General features: G+C 33.6%; 1 protein-coding gene across 5 annotated transcripts in view; it reads right to left on the minus strand.

Annotated features, from left to right (window-relative positions):
- Window positions 1–27,208, minus strand: part of CWF19L2 (CWF19 like cell cycle control factor 2) — a 132,759-nt gene that overhangs the window by 87,857 nt on the left and 17,694 nt on the right. For 3 of the 5 annotated variants that reach the window (XM_054438811.2, XM_063671392.1, XM_054438813.2), the window contains 5 exons: window positions 26,302–26,395; window positions 20,860–20,975; window positions 16,018–16,670; window positions 5,434–5,527; window positions 3,427–3,516 (listed from right to left, as the gene is read on the minus strand). In XM_054438811.2, the coding sequence (XP_054294786.2) occupies window positions 3,427–3,516; window positions 5,434–5,527; window positions 16,018–16,670; window positions 20,860–20,975; window positions 26,302–26,395 (1,047 nt within the window). The remainder of the gene's footprint in view (window positions 1–3,426; window positions 3,517–5,433; window positions 5,528–16,017; window positions 16,671–20,859; window positions 20,976–26,301; window positions 26,396–27,208) is intronic. The other 2 variants (XM_063671394.1, XM_063671393.1) reach the window with 1 other exon arrangement.

Here is a 27,208-nt window from a genome sequence, read left to right on the forward strand (position 1 = left end):
AAATGAGCTGTCAAACCATGGAAAGACAGACAGGAATCTTAAATACATATTAGAAGCCAATCTGAAAATGCTACATACTGTATGATTTCAACTACACGACATTCTGGAAAAGGCAAAACTATGGAGACTAAAAAGATCCGAGGTTGCCAGGGCTTTAGGGGTAGGGAGGGATGAACAGGTGGAACACAGAGGTTTTAGTACAGTGAAAATACTCTGTATGATACTACAATAGTGGATACATGCCATTACACATTTATTCAAACCCATAGAATGTACAATACCAAGAGAGGACCTTAATGTGAAGTATAGACTTTGGGTGATACAATGTGTCAATGCAGGTTCATCAACTGTAACAAAGGTACTCCTCGGGTAGGGGCTATTGATAATGGGGAAGGCTGTGCTTATGGAGGGGCAGGAAGTATACGGGAAATCTGTGTACCTTCCTCTCAATTTTGCTGTGAACCTAGCACTGCTCTAAAAAATAAAATCTTAAAAAGAAAAGTCTTTGAGGTTTCAAAAATGGAAAATGTTGCAACTGTATGACAGGATTAGAAAAAGGCCATAATGAAGAAGAGTGATGTCTGGCACAAATAATAAACAGCATAGGTAAATGTGAAAGAGACACTGGTTATGTGTAAGACAGTCTTGGAGGTAGGACTGGAAAACAGGGCCATACTGTGGAAGGCTATGTTGCAGGAAGATCTGGTACTAACAGTTAGCACTAATAAACCACTTCAAGTTTCAGAGTACAAAATTAGTTAACCACAAGGACACTTGAAAACAATAATTTGGCATAAGTGCGTAAGATGGACTTCACAGTACACCTAGTTCTAGCTATTCTCCCAGTCCCTACTTTTTAATCCTACTAGTAATTTCTCACTCTCCATTCTTTAATCTGTGTGAGAAACTATCTAAAAATATTAAGTACCACAACTTAGTGTAAACAGCCATTTTCATAAACACACTCTCTATAATGTTATATAAGTAATGAATGATGTTAGCCTGAAGAAAACTCTAGGGAAGTTGACATTCTCATCTCCTCCCACACTGACAGTAAATTATGTAAATTAATCTTTGAGAACAGACCTTTAAAACTAGTTTTAAACTTCATTATATCCCAAACCTGATTCTCCAAAAGAGCAGCTGACTTTGTCCTTCAGCATCAAAAAGAGGTATCATGTAAAAACAAGTACTTTTGTGGGTTTACATCCTTGCCCTGCACTTATCAGTTGTATACCTGGACAAGTTACTTAACCCTCTGTGCCTCAGTTTCTTGATCTATAAAACTGTAATAATGACATGGACTACCTCAAAGGATATTGTGAAAATTGCATGAGTTATTTTGGGGGAAAGGGGAGGATTTTGTTTTTAGTGTTTTTATGTTTATTTATTTATTTATTCTTTTTTTTAGAGACAGGGTCTCATTCTGTCATCTAGGCTAGAGTACAGTGGTGCAATCATGGCTCACTGCAGCCTGGACCTCCTGGCCTCAAACAATCCTCCACCTCAGCCTCCCAAGTAGCTGGGACTACAGGAGCACACTACCACACCCAGCTAGAGTTACTCGTATACATCTAAATATGTATGTAATGTAATGTAATTACTAAATATGTAATGCAGAAGTTGAACTCAGCTGTTCAACTTCTATCTACATTTATGCCTGTGATTATTTTATGCAGTATCATAGATTTAAATATCACTTCTATGTTAATAACTCCCAAATTTCTATCTCCAGCACAGAGGACTTTTTCCCAACTACCCAATTCTATCTTCTCCCTACTCCTAACCATCCAACTGCCTACTTGACATCTCCACTTATTCCACATCTAACAGGCATCCAAACTCTCAATATATCCAAAGCAGAACCTCTGATTTGCCCTAAAACCTATTCTTCCTCTTTCTTCCACAACTCAAGTAATGGCTATTCTTTCAGCTGCTCAAGCTAAAAACCTTGGAGTCCTCTTTGCCTCCTCTCTTTAGCCCATTACCTACCCCCCGCCTAAACCACCATAAAAATCCTGTCAGTTTTTCTTTCAAAATATATACAGAAAGTATTTATACAAATACAAAATGCAATCACTTCTAACCAGCTCCATAGCTACTATCTATCTTGGTCAACGCCACTATCATTTCTTATCTGCATTATTACAAAAGCCCACCTCTACTTCAGCTTCTGCAAACCGTTCTTAATAGAGAATCCAGAATGGTCCTGTCAAAATATGTTTTCTGCTTGAAACCATGTAATAGTTTCTCACCATCTCAGTCAGAAAAAAAAGCCCACCTCCTTACTATGACTTTCAAAGCTTAACATGATCTGGCCGCCTATAGTCTCTCTAACCTGTATCTCCTACTTCCCTCTCTCATTTATTCCACTCCAGCAACACCGGTCTCGTTGCTATTCTTCCTACACATCAGACATATTTCCATCTTTGGGCCTTTAAATCTCTGTTCCCTATGACTACCGCACTCTTCACTCAAATACACAGAAATTCACTCTTCCACTAACTACAAGTCCTTACATAAAGTCCTTACACTTTTTCAAGAGAATTGGCCTGTGCATGCCAAGCCACCAACCCACCTGTCACTCAAAATTGCCACTACCCTGCCATAGGGTAACTTTCTGATATACCGTATTATTTTTTAATTTGCTTATCATTTTTAAAATTTATTGTTTCCCTCCCTACCCAAATGAAAGTTCCATGCAGGTAGGTGTTTTTATTTGTTTTGTTCACTAACAGATAGATGAATTAATCATAGACCAAAGTAATTTGTTTTATATGAAATGAATAACAATTCAAGTCTCTCATTCTGAAGGAGACAGTTAAGAAGCAGTTTGACTCATACAGAAGCAATCAGTAAGCAGCACAGTCCAGAATAAAAGCAAGACTCCTTGGTCTCAGCCCGAGGCTTTTTTCCACCAGGGCACACTGGTAGAATGTAAGAGAATACATAGAAAACTAAATTTTTTAAAACAAGCATGCATACACATAAACACACAGACACATATACAGACACATTTCACATTAAAATATTACCACTGCCAGCTGGGCATAGTAACTCACATCTGTAATCTCAGCACTTTTAGAGGTCGAGGTGGGTGGATCATTTGAAGTCAGGAGTTTGAGACCAGCCTGGCCAACATGGTGAAACCCATCTCTACTAAAAATACAAAAATTAGCCAGGCATGGTGGCGCACACCTGTAGTACCAGCTACTCAGGAGGCTGAGGCACAAGAATTGCTTGAATGCGGGAGGCAGAGGTTGCAGTGAGCCAAGATCATGCCAGTGCCCTCCAGCCTGGGCGACAGAGCAAGACAGTATCTCAAAAAAATAGATAAAATAAAATAAAAAATAAAATAAAGTATTACCACTGCACAGTAGTAGTGTTATACAAGGTAATTACATTCTCCAGACTTTTATTACTTACCTCTACCCCAGATTTTTTTGGTATCTGTGTTATAGTTTCTTCGAATTTATTTGCCTTTTCAAGTTGAACTTTAAGTTGTTCAGCTAATTCCTTCAAAAAGAAAAACAAGTAAAATATGTGCGATATGTAGTTTAATTCTTTATGACAAAATGTTCAAATTTACACAACAGAAGGAAAAATAGCATAACCAACACTCATGTAGCCATCATCTAATTTCAATTACCAACCCACAGCCTAGTATATTACTTTTTAATGAACTTATCTCAGTTACAAACTTCTTGAATACCTGTGACATGTGTTTATGCTTCAAAGATAAATAATTACAAGGATATATATTTTGGAAGAGATAGATGCAGGAAATACATAACTTTAATGACATTTTAATAATTACTAAATATTATAAAAGTTCAATACTTTCAACTTCGGTTATTGGTAACAAAAAAGCTATCACGAGATTTAAAATGTTACCTTCTTTATTGTTGATAATTTAGATGAAAATTCTGAAGATATTTCATTTTTACTCTAGGAAACTTATAGAAATTTATATAAAACAACTGCCATGTAAAGCAATAAACCATGAAGTAATACATTAAATAAGTAGATTTATGTGACATGCAAAGAATAGCAAGCGCCACCACAGTGTTCTTCTTGAACACAAGAACACATATTTTACCCTTTTACCTAGACGACCTTTCACTATTTTAACTAATTCCTCTGTACTTTCAAAGCTCAAACTTTACTTTCTTGCTATCGTTACTGTTGTTGGCTTATTTCCCTTACCAATTTCTAGGATGAGTGGAAGTTCAGTGTTTCCAAGGATCAGAGTTTCCAAGGATCAGATTCAAAGAGATAGAGCAGCATATGCAAGATATGCCCTTTATTAGACATAACACAGATATATCTTGTTTGGTTACCATTTGTTCTACTACAGTATTGTACTAATAGTTTACCAAAACATAAGACTACTTAAAGATCCCTTATATTTGGGTTTGAGATGAGTGCATACATATGACCATGACTGAATCTATTCTATCAAGATGTGGAATATCTGGCTGTGCTATTCTGCCATGTGCACTTAAATATATACATCTCACTGTATATTATTTTAATATGCATGTGACAATAAGCGAATGGATGAATGGATAAATGCAGCTCTTACCAAATCATCCCTATTTCTTACAATTCTGAGGTAAATTAGTCTTAAATCAAACATTACTACAGGAATTAAATGAGTTAGCCTACACAAAGCATCTAATACAGTATCAGGCACAGCACATTTACTTAAAACTTGAATAAATGACTTAATCCTCCTTTTTAGGTTCCTAAGTAATTTGGAAAAGTAAAAAACATTCTTACAAATATATGACAAAAATGAGGTAGAAAAATTGACATCTTTATCTCCCTTAAATATGCTCAATGAGTTACAAATGCAGGAATAAAGTAAATAGCCAAGTGAAAAAGAAATTTAAAAGCACGAAGTTCCTTAGGATCTTAAATTTCAGAGATCTGACAGAGAAAGTAGATCATTTATTTAGAAGTAGACAGTATTGTTCACAGAAAGGTTCAAGAATTTTTTTTTTTTTTTTTTGAGACACAGTCTCGCTTCGTCACCCAGGCTGGAGTGCTGCAATGGCGTGATCTTGGCTCACTGCAATCTCCGCCTCCCAGGTTCAAGAGATTCTCCTGCCTCAGCTACTCCAGTAGCTGGGATTACAGGTATGCACCACCACACCCAGCTAATTTTTGTATTTTTACTAGAGACAGGGTTTCACCATTTTGGCCAGGCTGGTCTCAAACTCCTGACCTCAAGTGATCTGCCTGCCTTGGCCTCCCAAAGTGCTGGGATTACAGGCATGGTGCCAGGCCTGAGAATTTCTTTAAGGAATCAATAACCAACAGTTATTTTCACAGTGTGCTACATCCACACTGCTAAGGAACTTCTAAAATTACTCATAAGAAGTTAAATATTTAATCATTATTCTCTAAAACAACATCTAAGAGTCTTACCATATTCCCCATCATCTCTGCTTTGATAATCTTGGCTCCCAACTTGTTCTTCTCATCAACACTCAGGATGTGAATGGACTCATGCTCTGGACTGCTATTGGAATAGGACAGATTAACAGCATATGAAATATAGGTGTGATGCAAGCAATAACATCAAGACTCAAATGTTATTTTAACTGACCTCAACAAAGCATTCAGTACCAATAGATCATGATTGTAATACATGTAAATTAAACTCAATGTTTTTCCATAAATTGATAAAGTTCTCTGTTACAATGCCACAACCGCCTACGGCAGTTATAATAACTGATCAAAATCCCAATAACAATGAGATAAACAGTATTTATCAACTCTTCTTATTTAATATCCCCATACTCGTAACTTCAAAAAGGAAACAAAAAACTAGAACCAGGCCATAATTCTATACATCTTTGGAAACTCTTCTCATTTGACGTAAGTTGTTAATAACCTAAGAAACTGTAAAAGGTATATCTAACTGCATTCAAAGAATAAAAGCAATGATCATGTGCTTTTTTGCAAAGTCAGTCCAGAACATAACATATAGTCAAATAATATAAACTAGTTTAAAACTGATATCATGTGCCAAACCTATACTATGGAAGCCTCACACAAAAAGAGAAACCTCCAGCCAAGGTCGGATTTCCCTAGCTTACTGCCTTAAGAAATAATTCAAGGCTACAGTGCAGGACAGTGACCTCAGTCAGTCTGAAGGATTTCTGAGTAAAGGAGACATAGCCAGGAGTCCAAGAATTCCAAGGCAGCTGGAGTTCACAGAACAGAGTACCAAAGAAGAAAAAGCTGCACCATAACAAAATCCCAAAGAACTGCAGAGGGTTCCCCCTGAGTACTCAGCAAGAAACCACCTGCAGTCAGGGAAAAAACTAGCCCAAAGGATTGGAGGTAGAGTACTTGGCATTCCTGGGAACTGCTTATCCAGTCCCACTAGCTAGACTAGGAAATCACGTAATTCAAAAAGCACTAGACACAGTATTAAAGAGTCTTGCTTCATTAGTGGGAAACAGCATGCCCTAGACTAAATGCTGCTCTGGGCCCACCTAAAAAATGTTAAAACAAAAGTTAAAAGGATCAAATGTTTTCCAATTAACCAGAACAATATAAATATTCCAGAACAAAGCTCAGGAACATTTGCAGAAATTCAAAAATGTCTAGCACTCAACAAGGTAGTCTGTAAAACTTAGTATCTAATCAATGATGATCAGACAGGCAAATAAGTAGAAAAACACAACCCATAAATAGAACAAAACGCTATCAGAACTGACACAGATGTAAAAAATAGCAGACAAGGATACTAAAAGTGATTATTATAACTGTGTTCCATATGTTCAAAAAGTCAGACACAACAAAGATATGAAAAAGATCCAAAATAAACTTTTAAGATGAAAACTACAATGTGTGAGATAAAAAATATACTGGGTAAGATTAATGGAAAATTAAGCTGCAGAAGTAGAGTTTGGTGAACTTGAAGCAATATGAAAAATGAAACAGAGAAAAGAATCTGTAAAAATGAAAAGAGCATCAGAGGGCTGTGGGACAAACTTAAGTATCCCACCATACATGTAACTGAAGATAACTATTTTTAAAATATATTTGAGGTTTATAACAAGTATAAGTAAAATGTATGGCAACACTAACAGAAAGGAAAGAAAGGGAGAAATGTAAATAAACAATGATAAAGTTCTTGCACCATTCAGGAATAGCATATCACTTGAAGATAGACTATGATAAGTTAAAGGTATAGTACACCATCAAAGACAAAGCAACCACTATTTTTTAAAAAAAATTATAGCAACCAAGGAAATGAAATGAAATCATAAAAATAATCCAAAACAAGTGAGAAAAAGAGGACGAAGTGAACAAAGAACAGATGGGAAAAACAGAAAACGAATAGCAAAGTTACATACTTGAACCTAATTATATCAATAACATATACATAAATGGTCCAAATACCTAAATTAAAAGGCAGAAATTATCAGATGGATATAAAAGCAAAATTCAACTACAAGAAATGTTCTATAAATACACAGACATATGTATGTTAAACATAAAAGGATGGAAAAAGATATACCATGTTAATGCTAGTCAAAAGAAAGTTGAAGTGGCTACATTAATATCAAACAAACAAGGTTACAAAGGAAAAAAATATTACCAGGGACAAAGAACATTATTTCATATGAAAAAGGAGTCAATCCAGCAAGAGCGTTTGAATACATGAGCAAAAACTGACAGAAGAGAAATAAACAAATCCACAATTACCGCTATAAATTTCAATACCTCTCTCTTAATATTTGATAGGATAAATATAATAGTTCCCCGTTATCTGCAGGAGTTATGTTCCAAGACCCTCAGTGGAAGCCTGAAATCTTGGATAGTACCAAACCCTATCTGTAGTATTTTTTTTCTCTATATACATACCTATGTTAAAGTTTGACTTATAAATAAGGTATAGTAAGACACTAACAACAACAACCAATAACAAAATAGTACAATTACAACAACATACTGTAATATAAGTTATGTGACGGTGGTGTCTCTTGCAAAATACTGTAATATTTTCAGAGCATGGTTGACCATGGGTAACTGAAACCTCAGAAAGCAAAACCATGGATAAAGGGGGACTACTGTAAACAGAATCAGAAAGCATAAGGAAGACCTGAATAATACCATCAACTAACATGCCCAAATGGACATTCATAGAACACACCACCCAACAATAGAAGACACATTCTTTCCAAGTGCATACAAAATATTTCCTGAGATACACCATGTTCTAAGCTATAAAAACAGTCTCAATAAATTTAAAGGAATTCAAGTTATATAAACTATGTTCTTTTATCACAATGAAATTAATTAGAAATCATTAACAAAAGTCTCTGGAAAATCCTCAACTCTAATATTTGGAAACTAAATAGCACAACTGTAAACAACCTATGGGTCAAAAATAAGACCAAAGGAAAATTATGTAACACATGTCCGAACTGGTGGAATGCTGCTAATTCAGGGGGAAATTCATAGCACTAAATATTCATATTAGAAAAGATCTCAAATCAATCACCTCATCTTACACCTTAAGAAAGCAGAAAAAGAGCAAATTAAAACAAAGTAAAAAAAAATTCAAAAAACAATAAAAATCAGAGTAAAATAAATAGAAAATAGAAAAACAATAAATTCAATGAAACCAAAAGCTGATATTTAAGGCAATAAAATTGATAAACCTATAGCCTGACTGATAAAAAAGAGATCTAAATTACTAGTAGAGAGGTAACAGCACTACACGTTGTAAGCACTTTACAAAAAGATATCCAGATGGCAAATAAGGACATGGAGAGATGTTCGGCATCAGTAGTCACTAGCCATTAGGGGCATACAAATTAAAACCACAATGAGCTACCACTACACATACACTAGAAGAGCTAAAATTTAGAAGACTGACCATTCCAAGTTTTTACAAGGATGTGGAGAAACTGCAACTCTTATACACTGTTGGTGATCATGTAAAATGGTACAATCACTTTGGAAAACAGTTTAGCAGTTTCTTAGTATTTAAACATACAGTTACCGTAAGATTTAGCTACTGCTCTCCTAGATATATTTATCCAAGAGAAAGGAAAGCATATGTCAATACAAAGATTTGTACATGAATGTTCAGAATTGTACTTAATTTATAATAGCCAAAACCTGGAAACAATCTCAAATTCACCAACAGGAGAATGGAAAAACAAATTGTGATGTACTCACCAATAGTATATTACCCATCAATAAAAAGGAATGAACTACTGACATATGCAACAACATAAATGAAGCTCACAATAATTACTCTGAGTGAAAGAAGACAGACCAAAAAAAGAGTGCATAATGTATGATCCCATTTACATCAAACTCTAGAAAATGCAAACTACAGTTGACCCTTGAACAACACAGGGGTGAACTGCCCAGGTCCACTTATACACAGATTTTTTTCACCCAAACGTCAATCAAAAATACAGCATTCATGTGATGTAAAAACTACATATACAGAGTAACATTTTCATACATGTGGGTTCCAACTTGAGTATGTGCAACTTTGGAATACTTGAGTGGTCCTAGAACCAACTCCCACGAATTCCATGGGACAACTGTAGTCTATAATGAAAGAAAGCAGATGTGGTTGCCTAGGAGTGGAGAGCAGGGGTGTGGGAAAGCAGGAGAGAGAGATTACGAAAGGGCACAAAGGCTTTCAGGGGGGTGATGGTTTAATGAAAATATATGCATTTCAAAATATACCAAAATGTATACTTTTGTACATTTGCAGTTTATTATATGTCAATTATACCTCAAAGTTTTTTTAACCCTCAAAGGGAGTAATACATTTTAAAACCAGAGTACAACTAATTTGTCATAATCTGAAATATAAAGGATATATCTGATATTATTAGTTTTCCTGAATTCCAGATTCTATAATACTCTATGAAAATTAACCTTAATCATATTTTCTACAAATTTGGTTTTCCAAATCAAAACATGACCTACCAACAATATATGAAAATTATTTTTAAATAATGAATTCCTCTGGGAGGGGAATCTTTTAACAGATAGATAGTATTGGAATTAAAAAAAGAAATCTCTACAGAAAATCTATAATAGCCATTTCTTCCCATATTGTTGAAAGGAAAGGCAATACTCTGGTGTTTAAGAAATCTAAAATATTTGAGGTAAAGCAACACTAGAAAGTAACATATTTTCATTCCCCTCATATTATTTCAGTCATTTTAAAAAACAATTAAAATGAACAGTAGGGACACTGCAGTCATGTAAGCAGGAGAATGTTATTACTTTTTATATGCATCCGTGGGCTGAGTTATTGCTTGTTTTATTAGTTGTACTTTTTTGTACGGAAAATATTTTTCAGTACTTTTTCAAATTAAATGCTAAGGTACATGTCATTTTCATTGTATTGCAAATGTAATTTACTGGAATTTCTGGCAAACTAATCATCTCTCTTTTACTTACTAATCAAAACAACTTTCCTCAATTTGCATTCTTTCCCATTCAACTTTCCAAAATTCCCTGCTTTAAAAACTTATGTTTATGTTTATTATGTGGAATTACAGATATTACATTTTTACATGTATGTACAATGCAAATTAAATAACCACAGTTCATGCCCTTTCTAAAGAGCACCAGTGCAACTATTCCCCTATGAAGTTGCTTTCTCCAGGGTCTGTCTCTCAAATTCTTATTTCCCAAGTGAGAAACTTCTTGGCTTCTTTTCCTTCTGCCATTTGTACCTGACCAGGTTTTTCTTTCCAACTAAAGTTATGTCTAGTTCCTCCATTTCTCATCTCAACATCAGCCAACTAAGAAACCAAAGAACCAAAGAAAGGTTCTTTAGGATAAGGAAGCGATTTATCCAATATTTCTACAATCCTTTCTGTTATTCCAATAGATGCTTACTATAATCCAGATGTAGAACAAGTCCACACATAATCTCCTGTTGAGCACCATACCCAGAAATAAGTCATCTTGCAAGGAACCTTAAGTCTGATAGGATCAGAAGAATTAAAGACCAAGCCATCCATCAATCCATCTCCTTCTCTTGAGGAGAAATGTTTGAGGATTATTAACACAAACTACTACATCAAATGTCAATATGACAATAGATACCTACTAATAGATATGAGCAAAAATAAAAGTATGAATACCTAAAAACAGGGTACTAATCAAATTCTCAGTTTCTAATGTGAGCTTCTCATGAAGAACTAAAAGTTGTTTCTTTATAATACCAATACCAACCATAACTGACTCTCTATATATAGATCAAGGGGATCACCAATATTCTGGGAATCATATGTCAAAAAAACACTGGCATTAAGTCATTAAGAAAGAATTCCTAAAATTTCTCCCTTGTCACCCACAATCTGTAACCACACTTCCCTCTTTTTTTTTTTTTTTAATCTATCTCCACCCAAAGCTAATCCTTCTACTTTTATAACTAAAATGGACCCCACATTCACCCATACTAACTTCAGGGATCTTGCTCAGTTGCCCCATTTATCATCTGCCTGTCTTGCTTCTAAAATGGATACTGACTCTTTTCCATTAAATATAAACATGTTCTAGTATAAATACACTTTCTATCTCTATCATTCCATAACTCTTAATAATTTAGTCTACTAAAATCTGGCTTCTATAACCCCTTTTATAATAAAAAAAAAATCCCGGATTAAGTAGCCAAAGAAGTTTGTTATTATCCATCCAAAGCGCACATCTTTGTCATTTTACTTTCCTCTTCCCCTCACTTCCCAGGATGAAAGTTTAGATATTCAATCAAGGAAGGGCAATGAAGGTAGGCTGAAGTCCATCTAAAGCCCAGGAGTTCCAGAAGATAACTAGAATCTCAATAGATCTTTAAAAGAGGTGATTTCCATTGTCATGAAATGGAATGCTCCACACAATTTTTTTTAGTATTTTCTAACAAGAATTAAATTGTTTATTAGTAGATAAGGATAAATGACAAAAATATACAAGAATTCTGAACATCTTTTATAGTAGTAATTTCAACATTAAGTTACTTGAACACAACGTAACAGTAATAGGTGTCAAGTAAAGACATTTAAATGAAAGTTGTTGAGCACAAAGTAACTGAAGAAAACATTATTCTATTTTATTTTGTGAACACCACAACAAAGACACTGTTCTACAGCAAAAATCAGGGAATGGGCTCTTCCTTTCTTTCCCCAAGTGTTTATAATGATGAGCAAATGCTTTGAAAGAAACATCACCATGACACCTGCAATTATCCTGCAAAAAGAAAAAAAGCCCAAACATGTCTCAATTTCAAGAATTACTGCTATATTTTAGAAGTCCTTTTTATAATTAATTTCTAAAAAGAAAATCCTATTTTCACATTAAAATGTATTCTCTTTGAAACACACACACACACACACACACACACACACAGAGGTTGAAAACCTTTGAGAAATAAGTAACTAAAAGAGCTCTAGCCCAGTAACATTTTTAAAACCTGAAATAGTCATGCATAGCATAACGACATTTCACTCAATGACAGACCACATGACAGTGATCCTGTAAGATTATAATGCTGTATTATTACTGCACCTTTTCTATGTTATGTTTAGATACACAAATACTTATCATTGTGTTACAATTGCCAACAATGCTCAGTACAGTAACATGTTCTACTTTGTAGCCTAGAGGCAACAGGCTGCACCATATAGTGTAGGTATGCACTAAGCTTAAGTACACACTATGCTGTCTACACAATGACATCACCTAATAATTTGCCTAAAGACAATTTCTCAGAATATATCCCCATTGTTAAGCCACATATGATTTTATTATTCTTGTGCTGGCAGTGTTCACAGATCTCCCTTATTTACCAGTTGCTCTCATATTTGCTTCCTTGCTTAAAGATCTCACAACTATACTCAAAGCCTTCAGAATCTAGCATCCTTTGCTTGCCCTTGGGGCTACAGTAACAAACTCTGCAAAGAATGACATCCAAAGGTTAAAATATTATATAAAATGGGTTAGTTTCTGATATTAAATTTGTAAAACCAAAATTAAGGACTTCTCATTAATTTTTTTTCACATTACATACTACTCTAAGTTTTAAATTCCTGGAAATACTTAGTTAATATATTTTCTAACAAAAGAAAAATATACGCAAAAGCACATTTCATTTCTAATAATAAAAAGCTCAAGGTTCTCAACTGCATGGCAGTGGACGTTTTCCTGCTAGTTAACATAATTGCAGGGCCTAAAATGAATAAAGAAAAAGAGTGATAAATTTGAACACATTAAAGAAAGAATGAAAAATGAAAGGAGATTTACAAATGATGAAAAGTCTATTTGCATTACATGACAAATATAAAGAGCTCTCAAAAACAAACAATAACTCAAAAAGAGGGCAAAACATATAACCAGTTAACAAAAAAATACAAATAAACAACACATAAAAGTATGGCAAACTTCACTCATATTTAAAGAAATAAAAATCGAAGAAATAGTCTGTTTCTCAATTATACATATGGCAAAGATTTAAAAAGTTCAATAATACTAACAGCAGGAAGTAGGAGAAAAGTCACTCCAATGCAATATAAAAGTCTAAATTGGTTAATACTGCAAAATATGTAAAAAGTAAAGTGCATGTACTCTTTGACCTGACAGTTCCACTCCTTGGAATTTATTTTACAGCTATATTTAAATAGCATGCAAAGATACACACAAAAAATTAAATGCGGAATTGTTTCTTAGAGCAACAAACTGGAAACAACCTAAAATTCCATCAATAGGAAACCAGTGAAAAATATTAGGTTATTCCTAAGTTTTACAATGGAGTATTAAAGAGCCTTTAAAATAAAAAATGTAGGTACATATGGGCTAAAGTAAAAAGATCTTTAAGATATACTTATTGGGGAAAAAAAACCAAGATTTTGAATGGTATATGCATTGTAGAGCTATTTAACTTACATATATTAAATATATAATATATGTTATGTTTTTATAAAATTTTATACATTAAGTTAAATACATATATTACACATTTTCAAATACACTAAAAAATTTGGAAAGACACTACTAACACTATTAACCCGGCAAATGGGATTAGGGTTGGAAGTGACATGAAAGGGAGATTTACTTTTTCATTTTATACTCATCTATGCTTCATATTCTTGTTTTATACTCTTCTGTCTATATTGTTTAAATTTTATACATATACATTTATTAAGATTACAAATGGCATGTTCTAAAAAATAATACTGGTGTAAATAGCAAGAAAGGTAAAGATATATGAACAATACATACAAAGAAGTAAAAACTAATTCAACTAATTTTTCCAATCATGACCATTCACTTATAAGACAAAGATTATTTGTAACAACTAGGCATTCTTCAAGGTCCTGTCTTGGTCTCCTACTTTACAACCATTCTACATTCTCAGGAATCTTTTTTCTTTTTTTAGATGATTCCTAGATTTTTCTTTCCCTCTCCAGCCAGTCGCAGAATTCACAGAAAGCCTCAAACCCTCTGTACCATCAAATTAACACAGCGAACAAAGAATACTGTCTTCAAAGGAAAAATTACATATATACACACACATATATAGCTTTTAGTGAGTGCTATCTTCAAACCGAAAAATGATATACATACACACACGCATACATACACAGCTTTTAGTGAGTGCCTGTATTATAGTGTATCTATCAGAAGCTTACAACTTAAATAAGACATACAAATATGCAGCAATCAGACAACCAGTTGGAATACTAATTGTGTGGTATTGCTTTACAGACATTTTGCTCAGCTACAGTCACAGAAGAAGGCCTACAGATCATCCAAATGCTAACCCAATCCTAATGATATCAGGAAATAAGAGCCTCATTCCCCTAGCAACTGGAAACTGGAAATAGTCTACCACCCAGGGCACCTGGAGTGAAGACTGGACAATTACATATGCACACAGCCTTAGACACTAATCCCTGCCATGTTTGTTTAGTCAATACAATTGGATTTCTCCTTCCATTTCCTGGGAGGAAAGCCCTGATGTGAACCAGAGTCCATTTGACTGGGGCTTAATCACTCAGTTCAGATTTTGCCAGCTCCCTCCCACCGAAAATTACACACTGAGTTTTATAATCCACTGCTTCAGATGGAGTCATTAACAAAAGTGATTTATCAGACTCACAACCCCAAACCACAGTGCTTTTATCTACTACAACCATGTGTTTCTATTATTTCCTAAAACCTCTTCCTTTAGTGTCCCACTCATTTGGTGCTATTTTTAAACATATTTTAATGATTATTCACGTGTAAGTTGTTACCCTTTGGACATTTTTTTTTCTGGCTATCTCCAACAGGGCCAGCAAATTTCTAAAGCAAAGTTTCTTAGGTTTAGTCGCATTCAACCTGGGTTTCCTCATCTTCTGACCCAGCCCTACATAAATGCAACATATATTTTATATTTAAAACTCTAATATTATCTCTAAAATCTGTCAATTGCCCAAAGTGGATTATTTCTTTCTTTGTGCAGAATAACAACCATAATTCATGTTCCCCTCTGCAAGATCTCTGGCATGTATTTGTCACTTTATATTTGGGCCGTGGCAGCATGTTTTCCTTTTGTCTCCTAGACTTCTTATAGACATGGAGTATTTATGATTATGATTATACTCAACAATAAGATAATTTCCTTAGAAGGTAATGGCATTGGTAACAAAATCTACCAAAATATCTCCTGCAGCACATACATTTAAAACATTAACTCATTCAGTTTTTTAAATTGCAAAGCAGCAACATATTTTGAACAAATATAGCTACTGAATTCTTTCAGCTCTTTAAAAAAAAAAAAAAAACCTATGAAATAAAATGCAATCCATACCACAATACTGCATGTTAAATCTGCATATCTTACCCCTTCTATCAATTTTAAGAAATGTGAGATCATAGTCATAGCTAATAACTGATGTTCTAAAAATACAGTTCTGTTCTTTGAACTCTCTGGATCTTAATATTCACTTATTAGGTTAAAAAATGATAAAATACCCGGCAAATGTAGACTTTGTATCCAGCAGATGTTCTTTTTTTGGAGGGTCATCTCTCAAGACTTCATCTTGTGATTTTTCTCTTGGATCTTCTGGAACGTGTTGGTATTCATCAGTACTGGTTTCCGATGGCTTTTGATTTGAATGTTTCTTGTCTTCTCTCCCATTAGAGCGACTCCATGACGTTAATCTTTCTTCACTGTTCTTGGTGGGTTTTCTAAAACCACTATGCAAAGAGCCCTGAGCTACCAATGCTGAAGATGAACTAGGTGGTTCAAATTTTCTGCCCTTGCTGTGAAATGACAGTTCTTCATCATCAGCGGGTCTTAAGAATTTAGCTCTCAAATTGCCAAAAGAAAACTCTTGATTTTGCCTTGGGTTAGATTCTCTTCTACACGTTTCTAAAGACCCAGGTCTCTTATCTTTTTCATCATCAATAAATTTTTCATTATTGCTATTTTTTGCAGTATCTGTTGTAGCATATCTATCCCTTGAACTGTTACCATATTTTACTAAGTCTGATTTTCTACTTTCTTGACAATTTTGTGCTTTATCTGAATATGTGGGTTTCCTCCACCGTTCCCGTCTATAATCTTCTTTCGTGGATGCAGCTTTTTCAGCATCTTCTAATTTTGACTGAAATATTTCCATTGACTGCAAACGAGAAAAATTAAACAAGATATCTAAAATTAGGAACGGCTCAGTGACTTGCACCCCACATGTCACTGTATGACTCACTGCCAAGTGGCACACTGAAAAGCCCACTAAGGGGGTGAAAGCAGACCCATACAATCATCCTACACTGAAACGAATACTTTTTAAAAACTTGTAAACAATTAAAAATTATTAAATAACAAAAAAGATTCCAAAAGGATAGCCAGTTAAACCAAACACTCTGCACTAACACAAAGTATAACACAGAAAACAGTAGAGACAAACTTTTCAAAAAATACTTAATTCCTACTGGTTGTGAGATTCAAGAGGTTAAATTGCTAAAACAGACTCTCACCAAAAAAAAAAAAAAAACCCAGAATAGTTCAAGAACAAGAAAGACTTGGAAATAAAAAATTATGTGTCCCAAAAAGCTGCTAAGATACACCAAAAGGAAGAAAAGAGAGTGCTGAAAACTAAATTAACCTGGGAATTCTCTATATTTTAGGAAAAGGTAGTAAATAAATGTAAGTTATAAGAAAAAAAGAAAAAGACACATGAACAATTGATTCTAGAAAATCTAATATGCATTTATTAGTACTTCCAGAAAGATGGAGCAAAGATGATGGAAATAGAGCATTAATTTTAAAAATATATAAGAAAATGTCCCCAGCCGATTTATCAGAAGGACTCATCCAATAGCCTTGGGTAGGAGAGAAAGAAAAAAAACACAGAAAAAATCCCTAATACCTGAATCTCAAAAGTCAAGGGAGAAAAAGAAACCTTTACAAGGACTAGATCAGGGAAGGAGTGAATAAGTGTAAGCCTGTATATGGATAGGGGTAGATAAATAACAAATTATCTACAAAGGAAAGACAGACTTACAGCTGTTCATCCATAATAATAAGTAAATAATAGAATGAAGATTAAATTTTGAAAACAAAATTAAGCTATAATTCTATATAGAGAATTCAATTCACAATCAAATTATCCTTCCTTGGTATGGGCCAAAGAAAATCATTTTCAAAAATGCAGGGAATCAGAGGGCATATCACTAGCAATTCTGAGGGAAAAAAATTACTCACGATGATTAAGTCACACCATCAATGAATCTGGGCAAAGATCTCTGAAAAAAACAGATGCTAAAAACTGAATGTCAAATGCAATGGTCAAGTCTAAATAACTGTTCTTGTAATTGCAAACTTTAAAACAATTTTCAAGGAAAAGATGCATCATACATAGAAACAGAAAGTACGAAGGTGATTACTGGAAGGAGAGGGGATGGGAAGATGGAGGTCAAAGAGTCAGAAGTTTCCATTATGTAGGATAACTAAGCCTGGAGATACGATGTACAGTATGAGGACTACAGTTAATAATATCACATTATATACTGAAAATTTGCTAGAGAGTAGATTTTAGGTATTTTTACCACAAAAAAAAAAAGGAGAATAACTATGTAAGATAAATGATACACTAGTTTGCTTAACTCTAGTAATTATTTCCCCACGCATATCAAAACGTCATGGAATACATACCTTAAACATATACAACATAAAAATAAAAAATAAATAAAAATTAAAAAAAAACAAAATAGTACCTTTTACTCAACTTTGAATATAAGGATACTTAAACATGATACTCTTAATCTTAAATGCAAAAGTCATTATTTAAAGACAATACCAGCTTCCAATCCTGTTATCAAAGTTCTAAAATTATAACTATTTCAAGAAGAAAAGAAAGTTTAAATATTAACAGAGAGGAAAAAAGCAAAATAATTATTTGCATATAACTACCTTTCTACATAACCCAAAATTTTTAAAATTAGGATAATAAAAGTTTAAAGAATTGGCCGACCAGCACCAACACCAAGTCAGAAAACATTTTTAAAATTCAATTTATAATTTAAAAAAATAAAAATAACCTCAATGGCATATGCATAATAACTGCACAGAGAAAAATACTGAAGAGCATAAATAAATAGTGTTTTGGGAAGGGATGACTCTATGTTATAAAGATACTAGTTGTCCTTAATTTATCTATACATTTAGTTAAATTTAAATAAAAACTCCAAAAAGAGTCATAAACTTATAACAAATTTTGGAAAAATGTTTATTTCTATTGAGCTTAAACTAAATTTACTAAGAAAAATAAACACATAAGAAAGCAAAGCTAATTTTTTTGGTGGCTAATAAGAGATTTATCAAATAGTGACTACCACATAGTAGGTGTTTATTATTTGCTATCTGCATAATTTACTGAAAACCACAATAATTAGAACAGTATGATACAAATTCCAGGAAAAGATAGAAAAATCAATGAAACAGATCTGAGAGTAAAGGAACAGACCCATGTATATAAGAAAATCTAATGTATAACAAATGTGTCATTTCAAATTAGTGAGAAAAAATAATTCATTCAATATATAGTAAACAACTATGTAAGACTTATGCAAAGTTTGATGCCTATTTCATACCATACACAAGTACATATTCCAGAAAAATTAAAGATAAAACATAGAAAATAAAACTGAACAAGCACTCAAGTAAGTACAGCTGCATATTTTTACGATTGTGGGGTGGGGAAGGCCTGTCAATAAGTTATACCAAGAGCACTAATTCATGAAAAAATAATATGAGGGATTTTGATAGGTAAAAATATTTAAAACTTATCCATAGCAAATTATCAACAAAGGAAAAAACATGAAGCCGAGGGGGAGAAATCTGAACAGATTTATTAAAAAGTCTTAAATCATTATCCCAAAAGAAAAATGGGCAAATAATATCAATAGTCAATTCACTAAAAAATACAATGTTCAAAATAAATGTAAAAAAATTCCAATTCGGCTGGGCGTAGTGGCTCACGTCTGTAATCCCAGCACTGTGGGAGGCCAAGGCGGGCAGATCACGAGGTCAGGAGTTCAAGACCAGCCTGACCAATATGGTGAAACCCTGTCTCTACTAAAAACTAAAAATACAAAAATTAGCCAGGCGTGGTGGTGCGCTCCTGCAGTCCCAGCTACTTGGGAGGATGAGGCAGGAGAATCACTTGAACCGAGGAGGCAGAGGTTGCAGTGAGCCAAGATCGTGCCACCACACTCCAGTCTGGGTGACAGAGGGAGAATCCACCTCAAAAAAAAAAAAAAAAAATTCCAATTCACCAGTAAACAAATGTATAAAAACAAAAGCAAAACTTAAAAACTTTGCCAATCACAAAAGCATAAACTGTAAGACATAATCTTACTGTTGAAAATTATGTGATAAAAGAGATATTTTTAAGTATGATTTGCTCATTCTTTCTGTAGAGAAATCTGGGAATATGTACCTTGCTTTAAATGTCTATATCCTTTAAACAGGCAATTTCACTTTTAGTAATTCACCAACAAGAAAAATATGCAAAATGCATTGGGCATAGACAGTCAGCACAGTGCTATTTAACAAGGGAAAGGGAAAGCATATAAATGTTCATCTACTGACAAATCAATAAATAAAGGAAAAGCCTATAAATATATTTAAAAAATTAAGAGGTCATTAAAATGTATACATTTACTGGCATCCAACTATGTGTACATTATTAAGTTTAAAAAGCCAGGGCATATTCTACGAGTCTACTTTAAAACTCTGGGGGAAAATATCTGGAAAAATATATTCCAGAAATCTTACTACTTTCTAAACCTGCTTTCCCCTGGCAATTGAAGAGAAAAAAAAGAATATCAATAATTACTGCAAAGAAAGATTGTCCAGAACAATGGGGAAACTGGTTCTAAAATATATACTGTTGCACAGTTTCATTGTTTTAAGAGTATATATACACTCTTTTAAAAAATTCCATAAAGTACCCAAACCCTAGAATATACCTAACTCTGGAATATACAAAAATTTCAACACTGGTTACCTCCAGAAGAGTACCATGCAGACTTTCCGGCATTGTTTACATTTTCTCACAATAAGAAAATGTTATTTTTACATTATACACACCCACATTTAAGTTTTATATACTTAAGCTTTACATTCATTATGTCAATAAAAATATGATACATGTTTAATAATAATGAAAAGCAGAAAATTACTTCAGTAGTAAAAGACATGAAATTTAATATTAATTCAATTCTTCATGGCACAAAACCAAGTTAAAGGCACTTAATTTTTCACCTAATTCTAAAAATAAGAGGCATCTCCTTAATACAGATACTCACCCCATATCTTTCGGCTACAATGTCCTCAAAGTTTCTATTTTGTTTCTCAGCTTGTTCCTTCATTCTTAGATAAGACTTCCTTATCCAGCTTAATCCACCATCTTCTACCACTGAAACTAAATTCCAGTATTAAATATTAGTTATACTTTTAATGTGGTTATCATACAATTAATATGTATTGCTTCTATGACTTCTAAAATATAAAAATAAATATTTTTCTTTAAATATATAAGTGCATTTAGAATTCTATATATATATATATATTTGAGTGCCTATATGTAAGTCACAGAGTTTTGCCACTAGAAAGAAGGAACAGAAAAATAAAACTATAACAAAATTGCAATCTAAGAGAATAAGAATAAAAGGACATAATTAATTATAATAAAAATAATGTGACCGCTACTATAAAAAGATATAATGGGTTCTAGAAAGTGGGAGGTCAGGGAAAATTCCACAAACCAGGCTCAAGAAAATGAGTTGGGTTTCTATTTCAAACAGGTAAGGGTAGGGAGGACATTCCAAGAAATAATTAAGGAATAAAAGGACACACAGAGAAAGGAAGGAAAAAAAAGCTACCTCAGCTGCAGAATAAAGAACAAATAAGGAGGCTATGGAAGATAATGCCAAAGTGGATATTAAAACAAATTATCTTACTTTAGTCATAATTACCAACCATGAACATCTGAAAGCCTTCAACAAATTTATTAAGCTGGCTTTATTTTCTTCTTTACACATCACGCTTTGGATATGTGTAAAGAGGAAATCAAATCAATTACTTAAATAAAAATTCTGTTCCTGATTTTCCTTGCCCCAGAACATGACTGCTTTAAGATCGCCCCAGCTCTATAACCAACAAAAATGCACACACATTAACCCCAAGACATATGCAAGAATATTCATAGCAGAACACTGCAATAATCCCAGCCTGGAAACAACCTAGGAAATGTCTACCATCAGTACACAGGACACCTACATTGTGATATATTCCTAAAATATACTATTTAATATTATACAGCAAAAAAAAAAATGAAAAAACTACAACTATATACAACAATATGGATGAATCTCAAAATGTGGGCAAAAGGAGCTGGAAACAAAGGAGGATAAACTGATTTCTGGTGCTAGAAAACAGAATAATGGTGACCCTTCTGGTGACAAGGTAGTGACTAGAAAGGTCGCAAAGGGGGCTTCTGGGATGGTAACAAGATTTTTCAAACTGTGTGCTGAGTACACAAATGTTTTCATTTTACGAAAATGATCAGTCTGCTGCTGTACACTTGTGGTTTGTGTATTTATGTACATATATAATATATATGTAAGCTATTGTAGGAAGGTTTTTATATTCATAGTAAATATTCACTAAATATTTTTGAATATTTTTATATATATGTCACATTTCAATAAAAAGTTTACTTAAAAACAGATTTTTCAAGGCTCAAATTAATTCCATTCCCCCATTCAGATCTCAAAAGTTTATCTTTACTAAGCAATCTCTCCTAATACAACTTTTCTTTATAGGCCTAAAATATTTTGTACTTCAAAACCTAGATCTCTAATGCAATGATTTCACTTTTTATTCAAAAGCTTATTTTACTCTTGCTTTTTTGTTGTTATTTATATAGTTTATGAGTTCAAAATTAACTATGCAACCACTTGAGGAAGTTAGTCTAAATCCGCAATCTACACAGTGATAAGTAAAAGAAATCCACAGTAATAAATACCTGTATGAATGTCTCAGCTACAAAACTGTTTATTCCATAAAATTATCTGTGAAACTGATAAAATGCTGATGGACATAGTAAAAATTTCCTGAACAATCACTAAAATATAATAGCTCAGAAAAAAAAAAATCAGAGAAAAAAGTAAGACTATTCCTCTATGTTAACATTTATGAAGGAAATCCAATGGGAGTAAAAATTTTCAGCCAATTCCTTCACTAGTTAAATCCATACAATTTTAGAAGTATTTATATAATGATTTCACCTTTAGTTGATAATATGTTCTAGCTCAATAGTCCTATTAATCTTATAATTAGAGATGGCAATAATGAAGTCTTTTCGGTAAGAAAAAAATCACCAAATTTAATATTTAAAAAGCGAATAAAAAATACCAACTTGCAGTACCATCCCAAAATTCAATAAAAAAAATTTAATCAATATTTATTATGAATATAAAAACCTTCCTACAATATGAAGTACAAACATGAATGTACAAGGCCAGGTGCAGCGGCTCACACCTGTAATCCCAGCACTTTGGGAGGCTGAGGTGGGAGGATCAGGAGGTCAAGAGATCGAGACCAGCCTGGCCAATATGGTGAAACCCTGTCTCTACTAAAAATACAAAAATTAGCTGGGTGTAGTGGCGTGCACCTGTAGCCCCAGCTACTCGGGAGGCTGAGGCAGGAGAATCGCTTGAACCCAGGAGGCAGAGGTTGCAGTGAGCCGAGATTGCACCACTGCACTCCAGCCTGGTGACAGAGCGAGACTCCACACGCTCCCCGGCCCAGGAAAAAAAAAAAAAAAAAACCACATGAATGTACAATATGAAGTACAAACATGAATGTAGCACGGTTCAGGTCCTCTATGCTGAGAAAAAGATATATCAAAAATAATTATATAAATTCACTGATATGTGGCACTTAACATACACCTAGATTTCAAATCTGTTATTTATAAGTAAAAAATTAAGAAACTTCCATTATATGCTTCCATCGTAACTCAAAGTTACACTGTTATAGACCAAATATTAATACAACCAAATGAATCTGGGCTATATTCCCCAATTCTCTCAGAAAACAGACTAACATAAAAATAGTGATAAACTATCAGGAAACCTAGATTTTAGTCTTGCTGCTACTATTAAATATTTGTAAAATCTTATGTATGTCATTAACTTCTTTGGACCTTTGCTCCTTCATCTCTAAGATAAGGCAGCCGATTTAAACCACCTTTCAAAGTCTTTTCAACTCACGTTCTAGCAGAAAAAGCCAAAAAATAAAGAGGGGGAAGAAATCAATAGGAAGAACAAAATCACATCGAAGGAGTCTGTAAGCAAGAACTCCTACTAACTACATGGTAATAAAAATAGTCTTCCACTAAAGAATCTAGAGTAACTAATGCTGGACTAGGAATCAGAAGACCTGCGTTCTAGTACTACTAACACGACTACAAGGAAAATTACCTGGCCACTCTAAGCCTTGGTTTATTGACCTATAATATTAAAATAACATCTACACTGCTCTCCTTTACATAGTTGCCAAGAAAAAAGCTGATATGTAACTGTGCCATATAAACTCTAAAATTGTACAAATATTCCCATTACTAAAATATGACAAAATAATTTTGTATGGGCTCTGAAAATGATTAACCTACTCTTCCTCTGAATTCTAAGACAAAAAAATCAAGATTAACACATTAATTATTGAAAATATGTCCCTTCAATCATTACAAAAACCTGTTGATAAAACCTTCCCAAAAGATTTAATCATACAAGTATCTGACATTATCATCATTATTGAGCAGTCACCATATTCCAGACACTGCTAAAACATTTTCTAATTTAATCTTCACATTAACTATATAAGATAGGTAATATCATTATTCCCTATTACATATGAATAAATTGGGCTCTAAGAGGCCAGAAAATGTCTCCACAATTATGAAGCTATTAGTGGAAATGCCAACATTCTAATCCCAAGTAGACTGACTTCAAAGTCTAGTCCTTTAACAATAACACTATGTCACCTCTACCTCTTTAATACAGATATTGTAATACTTTTAGATGCCTAACAGTTCCACCCCTACCATTGGTCTAAATAGAATGACAACACTATCTACATATGCAGTAAAACCTGCCAATCATTTTTTAAAACTTAATTTCAACTCTGGGATCTTAGCCTCAGACAGACAGAAGCTTTCTGTCATTTTTTCCCTTTCTGAATAAATGTAAGATGGAAAAGAGAAGTGGTAAAAGCATGACATGAAGGGGAAGGGAGAAGGGCTCTCTAAAAGCTTTATGTAAGGTCATTTTCTCCTAGTATCTTTGATTCTGCTGTTTCAGTCTGCTAAAAGATACCACCTAAAGTAAAACTCCGGATCTTCTCCACTCAGTAAAGAACCTGTCAACTGGCAAGATCCAAAGACTGGGTTTGTCAATTCTAGGTTTTCCTCAAAGAAATTTATTGACCATCCTCTGACATTAGGGATGGCAAAAGCCTAGATCATAAAAACAGCCCTACATAGTAATGATTGAGTGAGCTAACTTATTGCTCCCCAAACTATCTATGAAACAGTATTTCAAAGAGAACCTTGTATGACTATAGTTACTATTACATAACTCAGCAGGGACACTTCTGCCTAAAGTTGAAAGACAAAAAAAGAAACTGTTAACTATTACCAATAACTTTAGTAAAATTGCTAAATTAAGAAGGGACATGTAAGGTGACTCTACTGTCATCTCTACATAAAATACAGAAGAATTTTAACAAATAACCAAAATAAAAATACACTATGTATAAAAAGCAGGAAAACATCCTACTGATAAATCACTAAGGTGAAAAGAGAACATCACAATTTGTAATACTACCATCTGTATAATGGGTTAATTGTAATAAACTTTTGAGGTGTCAACACAAACACTTAATGGGAATATAGGTATTTTTAAAATTGTGTTATAAAGTATGCTTATGTGACATTTAAATATTTTGTCTCCATCTGCTGGAAAATAATAGCACTCTCCTAAGGTCAATACAGATTTTAAGAATTCTAGAAAAGTAGGAAATTCTGAATATATAAACCACATCTTTAGTTTTTATACATTATTTTCATGAAATTTCAGATACTTTTTACATTTTGTTATAGAATGTAACAAACCAAATGCATTATTATGTACTCATAGAATCATACTTTGTATTAATCCAGTTTAAGCAGAAACTCATATATGAGAATATTTTCAAGTATAAAACTATGTATTTAATTAACCTGCTCCCAAATACATCATAATTAAAACAATCTCCCAAAGTACTAATAATTTAAATTAGGCTTCCAAAGACTGCAAATTTTTATCAATGCTTTCTCATATGTAAACTCAGGCCATACACTTATAATACCAAAAGAAATGCCTGAGGCCAGGCACAGTAGCTCACACCTGTAATCCTTGCACTTTGGCAGGACAAGGCAGTTAGGTCAAGGCTTAAGTCCAGGAGTTCAAGACTAGGCTGGGCAACATGGTGAAACCCCATCTCTATAAAAAATTATCTGGGAGTGGTGACATGCACCTGTAATTCCAACTACTTGGGAGGCTGAGGTGGGAGGATCACTTGAGTGGGAGGTGGAGGCTGCAGTGAGCCATGATCACACCACTGCACTCCCTGGGTGATAGAGCGAGACTCTATCTCAAAAACAAAAAAAAGCCTGTGTGTCTATAATCAAAATGTAGAAATACCTTTAGTAATCGATGACACACTACAGTTTTCAGGTGGAAGACCTGTCCCACCATCCTTCCAGTACGGGTTCAATTCTCTTTCCATCAGTTTGGACTAGAACAAATTATTTTCAGAGGTGAAATTTCAAAAAATTAACAAATTATAAAAAATTAACAAATAATACATCTGAGACCCAGTTAATAGTCATAACCCTGGACAAATCATTTAAAACATTCTTAAGATATGCTGTTCTGTAACTTACAGGAAATGTCTAAATTCACATTCATTCAATGTTCTTATTTAATGTCTACTATATCTTAAAACTGTGCTAGTTGCAGAAGATTTCACTGTCAAAAATCCTGGTCAGCCCTTGCCAGCTTTTAGTATAGTATGGAATATAGACAATAAAAACAGACATGTACTTTGAAGACAGAAATATACAGTACTGAGGATGCACAAAGAATTCAAATCCCTCTCACAGTAAAGGATCAAAGACTTCCTAGGGGAAGTAATATGTGCAGTCTAAGGATGAGCAGAAATTAACTGCATTTTCTTTTTTTGTGGGAGAGGGAGCATAAAGATGTTCCAGGTAGGATTAGGCAATAGCTTCTTAGATGTGACACTAAAAGCACAAGCAATAACAATAAATATAAACTGGACTTCAACAAAAAAAAAAAAAAAAGAATAACAGCGTGTTCTTAAAACAAGAGAGAAAGAGAAAGTGCAGCAGTTTCAGGAAACTTAAAAATAATTCTAATTGGCTAAAACTGTGAGTGACTAATGACAAGAGATTATGTTGTAGAATAATCAGGGACTGGGCCACGTGAGCCATTTTGAACTGCTATGAGGGTTTCATTCTGGGGCCAAAAGAGACTCATGAACGTGATCAGCTTCATATCACACAAAGAGCAAACTGGGCTCAGCATG

Source organism: Pongo pygmaeus, chromosome 9 (assembly GCF_028885625.2).
Source record: "Pongo pygmaeus isolate AG05252 chromosome 9, NHGRI_mPonPyg2-v2.0_pri, whole genome shotgun sequence".
Taxonomy (NCBI): domain Eukaryota; kingdom Metazoa; phylum Chordata; class Mammalia; order Primates; family Hominidae; genus Pongo; species Pongo pygmaeus.